Source organism: Saccopteryx leptura, chromosome 7 (genome assembly GCF_036850995.1).
Source record: "Saccopteryx leptura isolate mSacLep1 chromosome 7, mSacLep1_pri_phased_curated, whole genome shotgun sequence".
NCBI lineage: Eukaryota > Metazoa > Chordata > Mammalia > Chiroptera > Emballonuridae > Saccopteryx > Saccopteryx leptura.
This window is the reverse complement of record NC_089509.1, coordinates 64647039-64662289: the sequence shown is the minus strand read 5'-3', so window position 1 is coordinate 64662289 and position 15251 is coordinate 64647039. Positions and strand designations below refer to the sequence as shown.

The 15251-nt window shown below is 39.1% G+C and overlaps 1 protein-coding gene across 1 annotated transcript; it reads left to right on the top strand.

Moving 5' to 3' along the window:
- The first annotated feature begins 703 nt into the window (after window positions 1–703).
- On the top strand, window positions 704–12116 carry FKBP7 (FKBP prolyl isomerase 7). The gene is made up of 4 exons (XM_066346264.1): window positions 704–1029; window positions 2299–2450; window positions 8616–8743; window positions 10798–12116. Exons 1-4 carry the CDS (start codon window positions 818–820, stop codon window positions 10957–10959), a joined length of 654 nt encoding a protein of 217 aa, XP_066202361.1. The 5' UTR covers window positions 704–817; the 3' UTR covers window positions 10960–12116.
- The last annotated feature ends 3135 nt before the right edge of the window (window positions 12117–15251 follow it).

Sequence of the window (15251 nt, the reverse complement as noted above, 5' to 3'; positions counted from 1 at the left end):
GGCATCCATTGGGGGTCTTGGATAAGAAGGCAGGAAGGTAAGAGGGGACTACTGTACCTCGTTTTCTCCACGTGTAACCTGGATAATTACCAATCTGGCAGAGTCGACAAGAAAAGCGACACTGTCAAGAGCTTTTCCGCACCCCTCTCCCCCTGCATTTCTATAGACCCCAGTGGTGGGAGAAAGTAACGCAAACCAGCTGCCCTTCAGAATCACTGGAGTCCACTCTCCCTGGGAAAGTGACGGGGGGAGGGGGACAGCGCCCCTCTTTACTAGCGACCAGGTAGTCTTCAGGTTGTGTGTAGCTTATTTAGCCTGGGGCCTCTTAGTGCACGACTCCAACCCTGAAAAGGAGCTCAGACACACCCCAAGATGCCTCCACCGATGCCCGCTAGTTCTCTACCGGTATGACGAGAAGCCCTTTACGCCCATATTCTCCGACTACTACATCCTAACTTAGGCTCTTTGTTTTCTGTCGTCTTTTGCCAGTTTCGTTTTAGGAAACGCAAACGTTACTACTGAACCCTGAGGAAACCGGCTGTAAAATAAGCAGACTCAGCGAGGAGAAACGGTGCAAGTGAGCAGTGTTGCCTTAGCAACTGAGAACAGCCAGCAAAAGCGCCGAGTACCAGACCTGGCAAAACTCCGCGGCTGAGCGTACAGCTCGGGGACGGGGCGGGGCCTCGCGCGTTCCCGCCCCGCCCCGGCCCTTTGTGTCGTAAGATAATGCCTGCCACGCGTCCGAACTGAGCTGCCTGGGGGCCACCCCGCGCTAGTGACACGCTAACGCAGTGGTTATCTGGGTCCGGCTCCAGAAATGATGCATTTCTTACCCAGATTAATCGTTTTCTTTTACATGTGGGGCATTTTTGCTGCTCAGGGACAGAAGGAAGAGGAGCGCGCAGAGGAAGTGAAAATAGAAGTTTTGCATCGTCCAGAAAACTGTTCTAGGCCAAGCAAGAAGGGAGACCTGCTAAATGCCCATTACGACGGCTTCTTGGCCAAAGACGGCTCAAAGTTCTACTGCAGGTAGGAAATGTAGCGAACCGCTCTCGCGCTCAGTTGATGCGCGAAATCTAGCCTCCCTCCAGCAAGCGGAAGCTTAATTGGTTGGATGGTTGGTTGGTTGGTTGGTTGGTTCTTGCTTTTTAAGGCTTGCGCCTTTTATTTACACTGGGAAAATCATATTAGGTGCAGAAGTTACCTATTAAACCGAATATTTCTAAATTATTTAAAATGTTGATCCAAGCCTGACCTGTGGTGGCGCAGTGGATGAAGCGTCCACTTGGAAATGCTGAGGTTGCTGGTTCGAAACCCTGGGCTTGCCTGGTCAAGGCACATATGGGAGTTGATGCTTCCAGCTCCTCCCCTCATCTATCTCTGTCTCTTTCTCTCCTCTCTAAAATGAATAAATTAAAAATTAAAAAAAAAATGTTGATCCAAGAAATTATAAAAAAAAACATTATGTCTACACACAAACCCGACCACTACCCACTACCCTTGGGACCTACAGAAGTAAGTCAAGGTACTGTCTGTAAGGATGGTCACACTTCTCCTCCGCTGTGGTGGAGTCTCTTTACAGAACGTTAGGTAGGGCAGTTTAAGGGATTTTTATCTGGCCTTCAGAAACACTGCATTTACAGGCTGGGGGCCACTTTCCAACTGTATCAAGAAGACACAATGAGTTTCCCTAGTCATTTCTGGGCCCTATGTCCTGCCATCGGACCACTCATCCTACTACTGCTTAGTTTGATTTAATTGATGGTTTATTACTCAGAGAGAGAATGTCTTTTCTTCATCTGTACTATTACCCTATAAAGATTGGATTGGGGAAAATTAGTTCTTTCCATTTAGAGGAAAATAGAGAAATTTAATGATAAGGAAAGTTACAAATTTTAAATACCTTTCAAATAACTTTTTGAGGCTAAACCTGCACCATCGTTTTTTAGAACAAACACAGAGAGGTTAAATGTATCATTTGGACAAGTCATGCAGCTCAGTAGGGGCAGGAGACCCATTAAAAAGTTAACTGTTGAATAGTTTTTGTAAAGGTGACAAAAAAGAAAATGGGATGACTTCTAATGACTACCTTTGGACAAATCATACCTGTTCTGGCTGTTATATGGTAAGTTTGAGCCAAACACCCCACCAGGGGGTTAAGAATGAGTGGTACTAGTATGGGGGAAAGATGGTAAGAGAGGACTCCAATTTTAATACAACTAAATGCTTAGCTGTATTTTAAGGTTTGATTTCATTTTTCTTGAAATCAGCTAATCTAATTGTTGCTTTCTATTATAGCCGGACACAAAATGAAGGCCACCCTAAATGGTTTGTTCTTGGTGTTGGGCAAGTCATAAAAGGCCTGGACATTGCTATGATGAACATGTGCCCAGGAGAGAAGCGAAAAGTAATAATACCGCCTTCATTTGCATATGGAAAGGAAGGCTATGGTAAGATGTTTTAATATTTATGTTTCTATGCTATACTTAAAAATAAATCATAGACTTCTGGGTATATATCTAAAACAATTGAAAACAAGGTCTCAAAGAGATATTTTTATGCCCATGTTCATAGCAGCACTATTCACAAAAGCCAAAAAGTAGAACTAGCACAAGTGTTCATTGACAGATGAATGGAGGAACAAAATGTGATATTTACATACAATGGAAATATTATTCAGCTTTAAAAAGGAAAGAAATTCAGACGCATGCTATAACATGGATGAACCTTAAGCACATTATGCTAATAAACTAACATTTCACTTTTTTCAAAAAAAATATTGTGTGATTCCACTTTAATTAGGTACCTAGAATAGCTAAATTCATTGAGACAAAGAGAAGGGTGGTTGCCAGAGCCTGGGGAGAGGGTGGAATAGAGAATTGTTTAATGGGTATAGAGTTTCAGTTTCGTAAGCTGAAATATTTCTGGAGAGTAGTTGCCCAACAATATGAATATACTTTACTGTTTACTGAGGTATACACTTAAAATGGTTATACTGGTAATTTTTTTGTATGTGTTTGACAGAGACAGAGACAAAGAGAGGGACAAACAGACAGGAAGGGAGAGAGATGAGAAGCATCAATTCTTTGTTGAGACACCTTAGTTGTTCATTGATTGCTTTCTCATACCTGCCCTAATGGGGATGGGAGGGGTCAGCAGAGAGAGTGATCCCTTGCTCAAGCCAGCGACCTTGGGTTCAAGCTGATGAGCTGTGCTCAAACCAGATGAGCCCACGCTCAAGCTGGCAACCTCTGGGTCTCAAACCTGGGTCCTCCGTGTCCCAGTCTGACGCTGTATCCACTGTGCTACCGCCTGGTCAGGCTATACTGGTAAATTTTATTTTATATGTATTTTCTCTCATTAAAAATTTTTCAGTCTCTTGTCTGACCAGGCGGTGGCGCAGTAGACAAAGCGTCAGACTGGGATGCGGAAGGACTTGGGTTGGAGACCCCGAGGTCGCCAGCTTGAGCGCAGGCTCATCTGGTTTGAGCAAAAAAAAAAAAAAAGCTCACCAGCTTAGAGCCAAGGTCGCTGGCTCAAGCAAGGGGTTATTCGGTCTGCTGAAGGCCCATGGTCAAGGCACATATGAGAAAGCAATCAATGAACAACTAAGGTGTTGCAACGAAAACTAATGATTGATGCTTCTCATCTCTCTCCGTTCCTGTCTGTCTATCCCTCTCTCTGATCTCTCTCTCTCTGTCCCTGTAAAAATAAATAAATAAATAAATAAATAAATAAATACAATTTTTTTAGTCTCTTAAAAAAGTTAAAGTCATGGAGGAAATAATTACGGAACTAGAGCGTACAATAAACTTTAGCTGTATCTAATCCAGTCCAGCCACCCCCATTTTTACATATAAAGTTATTGTGGGAATACAAATCTCCAGCCAGAGTTCTTCCTCCCACATGGTGGCAGCACTCATAATGATCAAGTATATTCTATAAGCTCTATCTTTGTCATTTTTCTGTTTTTAGCATAATGTTTACGTTTTCAACATAAATGTATATAGCACAAACCTTCAGTAAGCAGTACCAAAGTCAAATTCTAAACCTCAAGAAACTAGTACAATTTTAGAGTAAAAGGACAGCACTGAACCATAGTTAAAAGGACATCTGAAACAGTCACTATTTCCACTGAATAATGTCAGTCACATTATTCAGGAGATGCCTTGAAATGCAGAAGAGCTGAACTGCTGCTTTCAATATCTTACCTATTTTTTTAAATCTAAAGTGAGATCTGAAAACCTAGGTAGAGCAATTTAAAAAGAAAAATGTTTGCAATACATATGAAGACTCCTAATAACACATAATAAAAATGGCCTAACTTTAGAAATACACAAGTTTATAAACAAGTGGCCCACTAACAAAAAATAAAATTGCTTTTAAATTTATGAGAATACTTAATTTTATTCATAATTTAAAAAATTAAAATAAAAATAAGACACCATTTTATGTCTCTGCTAATCTGCAAAGACATAAAAATTGGCAAAGGTATGGAAAAACCAGTAGGCTCATGCATTATTGCTGGAAATGTAAATCATTCAAACTTTCTAGTGATTTCTATCAAAATTTAAAATGCACATGTCCTCCAACCTAATAGTTCCATTTCCAGGAATGTGCACAAAGGTAAAAGAAAGTTCATTGCGGTCTTTTTGGTAGTAAAAGAAGAAACTATCTTATTATCCATCAATAGGAAACCAGTTAAATTATGGTATGTCTAGCAAATGGATTACTGTACAGCCAATAAAGAGAATGAAGTAAAACCATATTTATTAATAATGTTAACAATAAAGTGGGGTAGAACATATTTATGCTATGAATATTTATTAAGCTGATGCACAGCTTTCTTCTAAGCATGAGCATAAAGCAGTATATAAAACAAACAATTCCCTGTCCTCATTGAGCTTACATGTGAGAGAGGAAATCTCACATAAGCATCATGTATCTATATAGACTATTAGGAAAGATACACAGTCATCCAGTGACGTTAAGTGGTCCTGAGAAAGATACACAGTCATCCAGTGACATTAAGTGGTCCTGAGAAGGAGGCCTGAGGATCAAGGGTGAAATTTTTTCTCTACAATATATTGTACAGTAATTTTTTCACTATGTATATGTATTTTTCCAAAATTTAAAAACCGCTAAAATTAAAAGTGGAACAAACAGAGAAATTTTAAAAGGGGGGAAATGGGAGTCAGCCAGAGGGACAGTTTCGATCATGCATTCTCAATTGGGTCTTTGCTTCCTACTGCTGAGTGAGGATGATAAAGAATCTTTGCCTTTCATTCTGTTTAGAGCCCTTGGCAACTCCACCTCTTTGAAATATTTAGTATAAATGAAAGTAGTTAAAAATTAATTTTTTAGGATAAGATATTGCCATTAACTCCCAAATATTTTGTTGAAATGTGCTCTCATTTAAGGCTGTTGGTTTACTCATTAAGAGTAGTGATCCCCTCACCTTTTCTTCTCAGCAAGAACAAGGGATCACTGCTCCAGACGGGCTTGGAGGGAGGGTAATGGTGCAAGTCTGCCCCATTAACATTTAAAACTCCTTGAGACAGTTCCAGATAAATATAGCTTCATTTTCAATGCTTTTTAGCAATCATTTGGTTCCCAACAAAATAGCTCCCTCTGAATGATAATTTGTAAATCCAGTTTGTAATTATAGAGGAAGCTAGGAAAGAATTAAAAAATTGGAGATAAAAAAACTTAAATTGCCTAACCAGTGGTGGCACAACGGATCCAGTGACAGCCCAGGAAGCTGAAGGTCCTGGTTCAAACTCCCCCCACCCCCACCCCAGAGGACGCTGGGTAGAGTGCGGGCTCTTTGGCTTAAGCTGGGCCTAAGCTCAGCCTTGCCAGCTGGAGTGTGGGATAATCTACGCAATCCCAAGGTAGCCGGCTTAAGCCCAAAGGTCACTTGCTTAAAGCTCAAGGTTGCTAGCTTGAGCCCAAAGTCACTGGCTTGAGCAAGGGGTTACTGGCTTGGCTTTCACCCCCCCAAACCCCGGTCAAGGCACATATGAGAAATAATCAATAAAACAACTAAAGTGAAGCAACTATGAGTTGATGTTTCTCATCTCTCCCCCCTCTTCCTGTCTCTCTCTCTCGCTAAAAAATAAAAATAAAAAAATTTTAAAAAGTTAAATTGAATTCAATACTTGTCCTAAAAATGTTGCTATAGGTTGAAGCCAATTCTAGGTGAAATGATAACAAGGAAAGTTTACTTTCAGTCTCTTTAATCTCATTTTCAGAATTTTCCTTTTTTGTGTTGTCTCATCAGGTGCCTCCGTAGTCTGCCTACTGCACTGCACCTGCTCTTCTGTCAGCCTTCATTAATTGGTGCTCATCCTGGGTCCCATTACCTTAAGGCAAATGACTACCTAGTTTATCCTTTCTGTAAACAAATTTATGCTTAGATATAAATAACTACTCAGGCTACCTAAGCAATTAATAAACCAAACCCTTGCTGCAGAGATAGAGAAATTTCACTTAAAGTTCGTTCATAGTATTTGAAGTGTCTCCAATAACAAAAAAATAATCTCACTAGTAACTTCACCACCACTTTCATTTTACACATAAGGAAACTGAGGCCCAAACATAGTGTGTTTTTTAGAGTATAATTAACTGCTAGTTTACCAGCACTACAATAAGTTGAATTAGATTATTTTACAAGCTGTGTTGTAGAACATATGTAACTGCTTAACAAAACTTCTTGATCAAATTAGCTTTTTAAAATAAGTTGTTATTAAGAACTAATATTAGTTATAACTTTGTTTTAGGTAGTACTTGAAGATATCTTTCTTCTGCGTAATGTCCTTGCCTCATGTCACAGAGCCACCCCTGCATGTCTTGAAATGCATGTGACTTGTTAGAGCTTTAATTAACAATACATGTGGTATGTATAGATTCTTTATATTAACTCCTCTATCTTTGACCTGCTTCTCTAAATACAGTAAGTCTATAGCAAATGCACATTTTTCTTCTTTATACTATATTTTTTTCAAGATAAAACTTAATAAGCAATACTTTCTGTTTATAGAATTGTTCAGAAACTTCAACATGTAATATTTTTTCTTAAGAAATTTTAATTTGTTTTTAATTATCAGAAGTTATTTTTCTGTTATAAGAATATCATAACTAGACAGAATAAGAACTGGTTTTGTAAAAGTGACCATTGAATCTCTCCCTAGCTCTTTTACTCTAAAATCAGGTAATATATGCTACTTTGGTTGGGATAGTCACATTTTAGTTATTTGATGCATGGGTAGGTATGTCCTGGCTTTGGAAAGGACTGACTCCTCTCTCCTTTTGCTATAACTTTCAAACTCTTTTCTCTTTGGATTATATAACGCTTTAACAAAATGTCTCTATATTTATTAAAGAAATTATATATTTTCTTCAAAGAACAAAATTAGCCATTTTTAAAGGATAGGTGTCATTCATTCAACAAGTATTTGCATGACTAGAATCAGGCATGCTGAGAGACTCTAGGAATATATCAGTGACACAAGCCACCCACTGCCTTGTAGCAAGTCATTTCTACAGGTCATTTTTATTAAATGATCATCTGAAATAGCCAATAGCTTGCTAAAATCATGTGTGATATCAGTTATTAGGTTAACTTGATTAAGGAGAACTATTCAATTTAATACGTGTACTTAAAATTTTTGTTGTGTTTAAAAATTTCTTCATAAAATTGTTACTGGTTTATTATCATTGTACTTATTCTTTTTACATCTATACAAATTTGAGAGACAAATATATTTGTTTTATTTATGCTCCCAAATAACTACAAAATCTTTTCTAAAAGATTATTGAGACATGCTTTGAGATTTTTCTGCCTGTGCATTTCTTCTCTGCACCAGTTCTTTTCTGTATAATGATTGGGTGTATTAATAAAAATTACAACATTTATATTTATTTTAATTTAATTAGGAAATAATGATCCCCTGAGTTGGTTTAAAAACTTATAGTAAAAATTCCTCAAAGGTATTTAAGCCTGACCAGGCTCTATCCACTGATAGAGCGTCGAACTGGGATGTGGAGGACCCAGGTTCAAGACCCCGAGGTCACCAGCTTGGACCCAAGGTCACTGGCTTGAGCAAGGGGTTACTTGGTCTGCTGTAGCCCCATGGTCAAGGCCCATATGAGAAAGCAATCAATGAACAACTAAGGTGTCGCAACAAAAAAGTAATGATTGATGCTTCTCATCTCTCTCCATTCCTGTCTTATCTGTTCCTATCTATCCCTCTCTCTGACTCTCTCTCTGTCTCTGGGAAAAAAAAAAAAAGGTATTTAGAATGTGCCTGACTCGTAGTGGATAAAGCATTGACCTGGAATGCTGAGGTCTCCTATTCAAATCTCTGGGCTTGCCCGGTCAAGGTACATATGAGCAGCAACTACGAGTTGATGCTTCCCATTCCCTCCTCTCCACCTCTCTTCCTAAATAAATAAATAAATACACATTCACACACACACACACACACACAATTTAGAATGCATTTTAAAATAAATATAATATAATCATAATGCTATAATTGCTATTTGTGAATAAATATTTGAATATTATCTTCATGTAAGTTAAACTGTGAAAATTTATACTTTTGCACAAGGCAAGATTCCACCCGATGCAACCCTGATTTTTGAAATTGAACTATATGCTGTGACCAAAGGACCACGAAGCATTGAAACATTTAAACAGATAGACACAGACAATGACAGCCTACTCTCTAAAACCGAGGTAATGCAAACAGATTTCATGTGTACACTAACTTTTTTATCACAGTTTAAATACATCTTGCTACAACTATTATGTTTTTACTTCTACCTAGTAGGGGCTGATTACAGTATTTAGCTTTTAAGAGAGCTGGTTACAAACAAATAAAAATGTGAGCTGCAAGATGTAATTAAAAGAAAAAAACTTGTAACTGAGTCATTGTTTCATTTCTTCTCTCCCTACAAGTGTCATTAAAATACCAAGCTAATCTCCATGGGGCATTTCTAGCACTTAGACTGCAGAAGCAGATGTCTTTCAAGCAGCACTGTAGGAATTTCTAACAAAGCAAATGATTCCTACCTCATGGATTTTAAGGATTTCATGAGATTATGAAAAAAGCTAGCAAGAATTTGAATTGTGTAGACTGGAAAGGTAGTAAACAGGACAGGAGTTCAGCAGCCTAGTTTCTGCATCCCAGTTAGTCTTATATATGAATTGAGAGATTAATAAAAATGTTGAAATAGTTTTTTTCACACTTTCTCAGTCTCATGTATAATTATAAACCCTCTTAATCTCCTTGACAATTTATGATATAGACACTGTTATCATCTCCATTTTATAGGAGCAAATGACATCCAGACAGGTGAAGTAACTAGCTTAAAGTTAGACAGCTCTAAGTGGCAAAAACAGATTGCAAACCCAGCAGTCTGGCCCACGGCTGTGCTCTTAACCGTGAATCCACCCTGCCTTTTCCAGGGACCTTGCATCATGAATGTGTCAGGGTTAATGTTTGTTTCGTGGAAGCCTGGTGCCTTACTTACTTAGTCCCACTGACTATATATTTTTTTTGCTTTACCTGAGTAACCCACTTGTCTCCCTCCCATTTGGAGGCAGTCTAACATGTATACCTCTTATCACTTAAGTAATAAAAGGCAACAGGAGAGGGTAAGGTGAGAGAGTAGGGGAATTTTTAGTAAATTAAACGCTGCCAGCAAAATTAAAGGCATGTGCTTACCCACTGCCTTTTTGTACCTCTTCATTGCAATGTATTAAAAAAGTATATTTTGAGAGTCAACAGTATTGAGTAGGAAGATATATTAGTTTACTTAGGTACTGAGGAAATTTTGAGGCTATTTAAAATTCTTTACACCTACATAGGGTTTCTAAGGCTCAACTGGAAGAAAAAAAATGTATTTCCATCATACAGGACCAAAGCCCCACTTGATAACAGTTGATATTTCCTTCATTAAGATCCATTGATCTTTCTAAAATAAAGTCTACCAGCTTTGGATTGAGTTTAGGACATGGATTGCTACAAACCACTCAGGGTCAACGTTAAGTGCCTCAATAGTGCCCATCCTTGCTGAACATTATGTCCAGATGACTGTGCATTCATTTAATAATTATACATACTAGCACTTTTCAATGGAAATATAATTGAGTCACATATATAATTTTAAAATTTTAGGAGCCACCTCTTTAAAACTTTTATTTTAATGATGTTTTAACTCAGTACATCTAAAATACTATTTCAGCGTTAAATATAAAAATTAACAAGGTAATTTTATCTTCAAAATTTGTTGTTTTTTCCTCTTAATGTAGCATATCTCAAATTGATTTAGCCACATTTAATAGTCATCTGTGACTAGAAGCTGCCATGTTAGGCAGGGCTTATAATGTGTCTTTGCTTAGAGAAATGTATTATATAGAGAAAAGGAAATACTTCAGAATACCTGTTCTTTATTTGATATTATTATTAGAGATTGTCACAGTTTCTAGATTTGAGAGACAATAAAGATTATTGGAAAACATTTAGCTGCAACAAAATTCAATTCAGATATTAATCTTTGAATATGTACCTAACCATCTATAACCTCAGGGGAAGTTAATCTGAATATGGTTCTCTTCAGAAAATTGCTTCCAAAGTTAAAAAAATACCATCTCAAATAGATTTTAAAATTTTGTATTACTTATAGGTAGTCTTACATATGAGTTTCTTTATGTAAACATTTCCTCAAAGTTACCAGAAATGTATTGTGATGTCTTCTTATTAATAAGATATGATTTTGGTCCTTTAGATAGACCATTACCTGAAAAGGGACTTTGAAAAAGATGAGAATCCACGAGACAAGTCCTATCAGAACGCAGTTCTAGAAGATATTTTTAAGAAGAACGACCATGATGGTGATGGCTTCATTTCTTCCAAAGAATACAATGTATATCAACATGATGAACTATAGCATATTTTTCTCAATTTTCTTACCTACTTATTGTGCTTTATATATAAAACAATGTCACTTTCTCCAAGTTATAGTTTCTATTTTTCCCCATGAGAACATATTTTGATCTCCTCAATATATGTAATTTTGGAATAAACGTGACTATTTTTCAAATTTAACTTTCAGGAAATATGATTGTGTTTCCTATTGCTTTATTCTGTGAACATGAGTTGCAGCACCATGAAATCGACCACTGTGTCCCAGTGGGCAGTTTTCCCCCTTCAGGAAATAAGAGGACACCTGGGTCAAAATCTACAAAACTTTTCCCAACTCTAACCTTAGCAATATGTAGAAATATGTAAATAACCATTTTTTAATGTTTTAAATGTCAAAATGCAACATATCCTTAAATATTCAGTAGGAACTGAGGAATTAGCATTTCAATGTTTATACATTTCATAGCATTACTGGTGGGCAGTAGAACATAAAACCATAGGACTGAAGAGTCTCCTTTTGGTATGCATGCAGGAAAATAGAAGTTGTAGAGCTCTGTCCCACAGAGAGCCTCAACACGGCCTCTGTACTTTCTGGTGCAAGTGTCTGGCCTAGGCATTTGTTCTGGTGGGAGTACTGTATTTCTATTTGATCAGACCAAAGACTTTGTGCCTTTTATAGCTGCATAATACAGCCTATACTAGAATGATCTTGTACTCCTTCAAACATCATTATAAATGTGCCACTCCTCTTCCTTCCTGTGGACTTGTATATCTACCATCCCTAACTTTCTGTCTTGATTTTAAATTGATGTCATGGTATTCCTTGGTTTCCAGTTCCTTTTCTGTAGGTCTCTCTATTCTATGTCATACCCTATGCCATTTCACTTCACAATGATATTGTCATTAGTCATGAATGAACATTACAAACTGGCATGCCATCAAGTTTTTGATAAATGTGTAGAATTTATTTTATACATGAGGATATATAAGAATAACAAATGAGGATATGGGAATATCTCTCAGAACTATGTTAAAAATGTTTTAAACATTCTCAAAGGAGAAAAGAAATAAATGTGCCAGACAGCTGTCAGAGGGAAGGGGTAAGAGGGGACAGGATCAAAGATGAAGGGATTAGCCAAAATCATCTATACAGAACACATACATACAGACAAGACAGTAGCAATAGCCAGAGGGAAAGGGGGGTAGCAGTAGGGGGAGGGGGCAAAGGGGGGAAATGAGGGTGTAAAGAAACTTTGCATGGGGTATGGGGGGCACGATGTAGTGTATAGAGGGTGTTACATTGAGTGGGACACTTGAAACCATGTCAACACAATAAGGAGGAGGGAAGGAAGGAGGAAGGGAGGGAGAGAGGGAGGGTGGGAGGGAACATGCCTTGGCAAGAAATTTTGTGTCAGATAATGCTGGTGCCAAGACAGAGCATGTACAATGTGTCCGTAAAGTCATGGTGCACTTTTGACCGGTCACAGGAAAGCATCAAAGACAATAGAAATGTGAAATCTGCACCAAATAAAAGGAAAATCCTCCCAGTTTCTGTAAGATGATGCGACAGCATATGCGCATGCGCAGATGATGTAACACCGTGTATACAGCGGAGCAGCCCACAGCCATGCCAGTTGAGATGTGGACGGTACAGAGCAAAGTTCAGTGTGTTCTGTGGCTCACTAAATTCGAATCCGTGACCAAAGTGTAATGTGAATATCGGAGCGTTTATAATAAAGCGCCACCACATAGGAATAACATTACTTGGTGGGATAAGCAGTTGAAGGAAACCGGCAGTTTGGTGGAGAAACCCCGTTCTGCTAGGCCATCAGTCAGTGACGAGTCTGTAGAGGCTAAACGGGATAGCTACCTAAGGAGCCCTAAAAAATCTGTGCGTGAGCCCACATCGAACTGCACTGAATAGGTATGAAACTGGGAGAGTTTTCCTTTTATTTGGTGATTTCACATTTCTTTTTTTTTTTTTTTTTTTCTTTTTCTCATTTTTCTGAAGCTGGAAACGGGGAGAGACAGACAGACTCCCGCATGCGCCCGACTGGGATCCACCTGGCACGCCCACCATGGGGCGACGCTCTGCCCACCAGGGGGCGATAATCTGCCCATCCTGGGCGTCGCCATGCTGCAACCAGAGCCACTCTAGCGCCTGAGGCAGAGGCCACAGAGCCATCCCCAGCACCCGGGCCATCTTTGCTCCAATGGAGCCTTGGTTGCGGGAGGGGAAGAGAGAGACAGAGAGGAAAGCGCGGCAGAGGGGTGGAGAAGCAAATGGGCGCTTCTCCTGTGTGCCCTGGCCGGGAATCGAACCCGGGTCCTCCGCACGCTAGGCCAACGCACATTTCTATTGTCTTTTGTTGCTTCCCTGTGACCAGTCAAAAGTGTACCATGACTTTACGAACACACTGTATTTATTGGAATATGTAAAGTTTTGCCTACTGCATATGTAGGTCAAGCAGTAAATAGCTCTATTCAAACCAGATGAATTCAAAACAAAGCTTTTTCCAAACATGCTCTTTCCAAATCATTTTTCATTGTTCTTCTTTTAACCTCTTTAGATATAGTACTACCAGAAATTCTGTTATTTAAAGGTGTAGGGATAACAGAAAAACCTCCAGTTTAATGGATGTTACATATGCATAGCACAGACTTTGACACTTCATAAAACAAAAACTTTTCCTATTTTTTGCCTCCCAATATTGCATCATTCCTCTGCTTCTTTAGAACTTCTCCTCACTTGCTCAATCATGTCTTTCATCCCTTTACTTAGAAAAACTTGCTTAGTTGAAGTAAACTAAGTTTATCATCACATTGGTTTGGAAACTGCCTCCATTCTCCTTACATAAAAAAGTCACTAGACCTTCTTTTCATTAGTATATTTGCATTTGAAGCAGGTACTCTGCCTAAAACAAAATTACAGTGACAGAAGATATAAATGAAAATTATAATACAACTGTTTATAATTCAAAACTCTGTCCACTGTTTTCATACCAAGTGCTTTTAAACTTATGTTTCTTTTTGTTTGGTTTTTCTTGAGAGAGAAGAAGGGAGAGAGGGAGAACCATCAACTCATTCCACTTAGTTGTTCACCCACTGATTACTTCTCATGTGTTGGTCAAATAAGTTTGTAAATATGATATATATGTTTGCTCGCTTATAGTTTGAATTGAGTGTGGGGGACAGGCTGTAAGCAGGCAGGGTCATTATAGCCTAAGGCTTAGTTTTAAGACTAAGTTTTTTCCCACACCCTTGACTGTTGCATGATGTGGGATGGTGCACTCTCATGAGAAATCCCATTATGCCTCAGATAAGTGACTTTGTATCAGAGACTTCCTTGTTTACATATTGGATTAAAGGTTTTGACTTCTACACTATAAAATGGGGCAGAGGAGCCCATGCAGGAGGAGAGCAGAGAAAGGCCATGTGGAGGAGAGGAGAGGCAGCCAAGATGGCAGAGTGCTGAAGGAGAAGCCAGTTTGTGCAGAGAGAAGGAGATGGGGGAACAGAGGTGAATAAGGCTGATGAAGTAGAAACCTTTGATTCTAGGAAACTCGGATAAGTCAGTGGCTTTGGGAGCCCTGAATGGAAAGGGAAGTGTTTTTCCACTGTGTGTATTTCTTGCCCGCCAAGTGCAAGCTAGGATTAAAGATGATGGCCCACCAGTTCTTGGCTCCGTTGTTTCATTACCATCTGTCCGAATCAAATGCAAACCTGCATGTGCATGGACCAGGCGGCTGTGATGGTGGCCACGGCTACTGGTTTTACAGCATGCATGCCCTGACTGGGGCTAAAACCAGCGACCTCGGGGTTGAACCAATACCCTTGGGATGAAGCCACAGCCCTCAGGATGAAGCCAGCAATTGGAATCAAACTAGCAACCTTGGTGCTCTGGGACAATGTTCTATACACTGCACCACAAGCCAGTGCTTAAACTTATGTTTTAAAAAATTATAAATTGGCCAGTGTCAGCCCAACATGTGGATGTCCTGGGTTTGATTCCCAGTCTAACCCAACTGCTTCTCCAACACTCCCCTTCTCGTTTCTCTCTCTCCCTCTTCTCCTACAGCCATGGCTCAACTGGAGCGAGTTGGCCCCAGGTACTGAGGATGGCTCCATGGCCTTACCTCAGGAGCTAAGAAGAGCTCGGTTGCTGAGCAACAGAACAATGCCCCAGATGGGCAGAGCATTGTGCCCTGGTGGGCTTGCTGGGTGGATCCCAGTCGGGGCACATGCAGGAGTTTGTCTCTCTGCTTCCACTCCTCTCACTGGATAAAATTTTAAAATAAAAATAAAAAATATAGATGA

Coding starts and splice junctions, on each gene's coding strand:
- FKBP7 (XM_066346264.1), top strand. CDS start 818: ATGATGCATTTCTTACCCAGATTAATCGTTTTCTTTTACATGTGGGGC. Junction 1,030..2,298: donor GGCTCAAAGTTCTACTGCAG/GTAGGAAATGTA, acceptor TTTCTATTATAG/CCGGACACAAAATGAAGGCC. Junction 2,451..8,615: donor ATATGGAAAGGAAGGCTATG/GTAAGATGTTTT, acceptor CTTTTGCACAAG/GCAAGATTCCACCCGATGCA.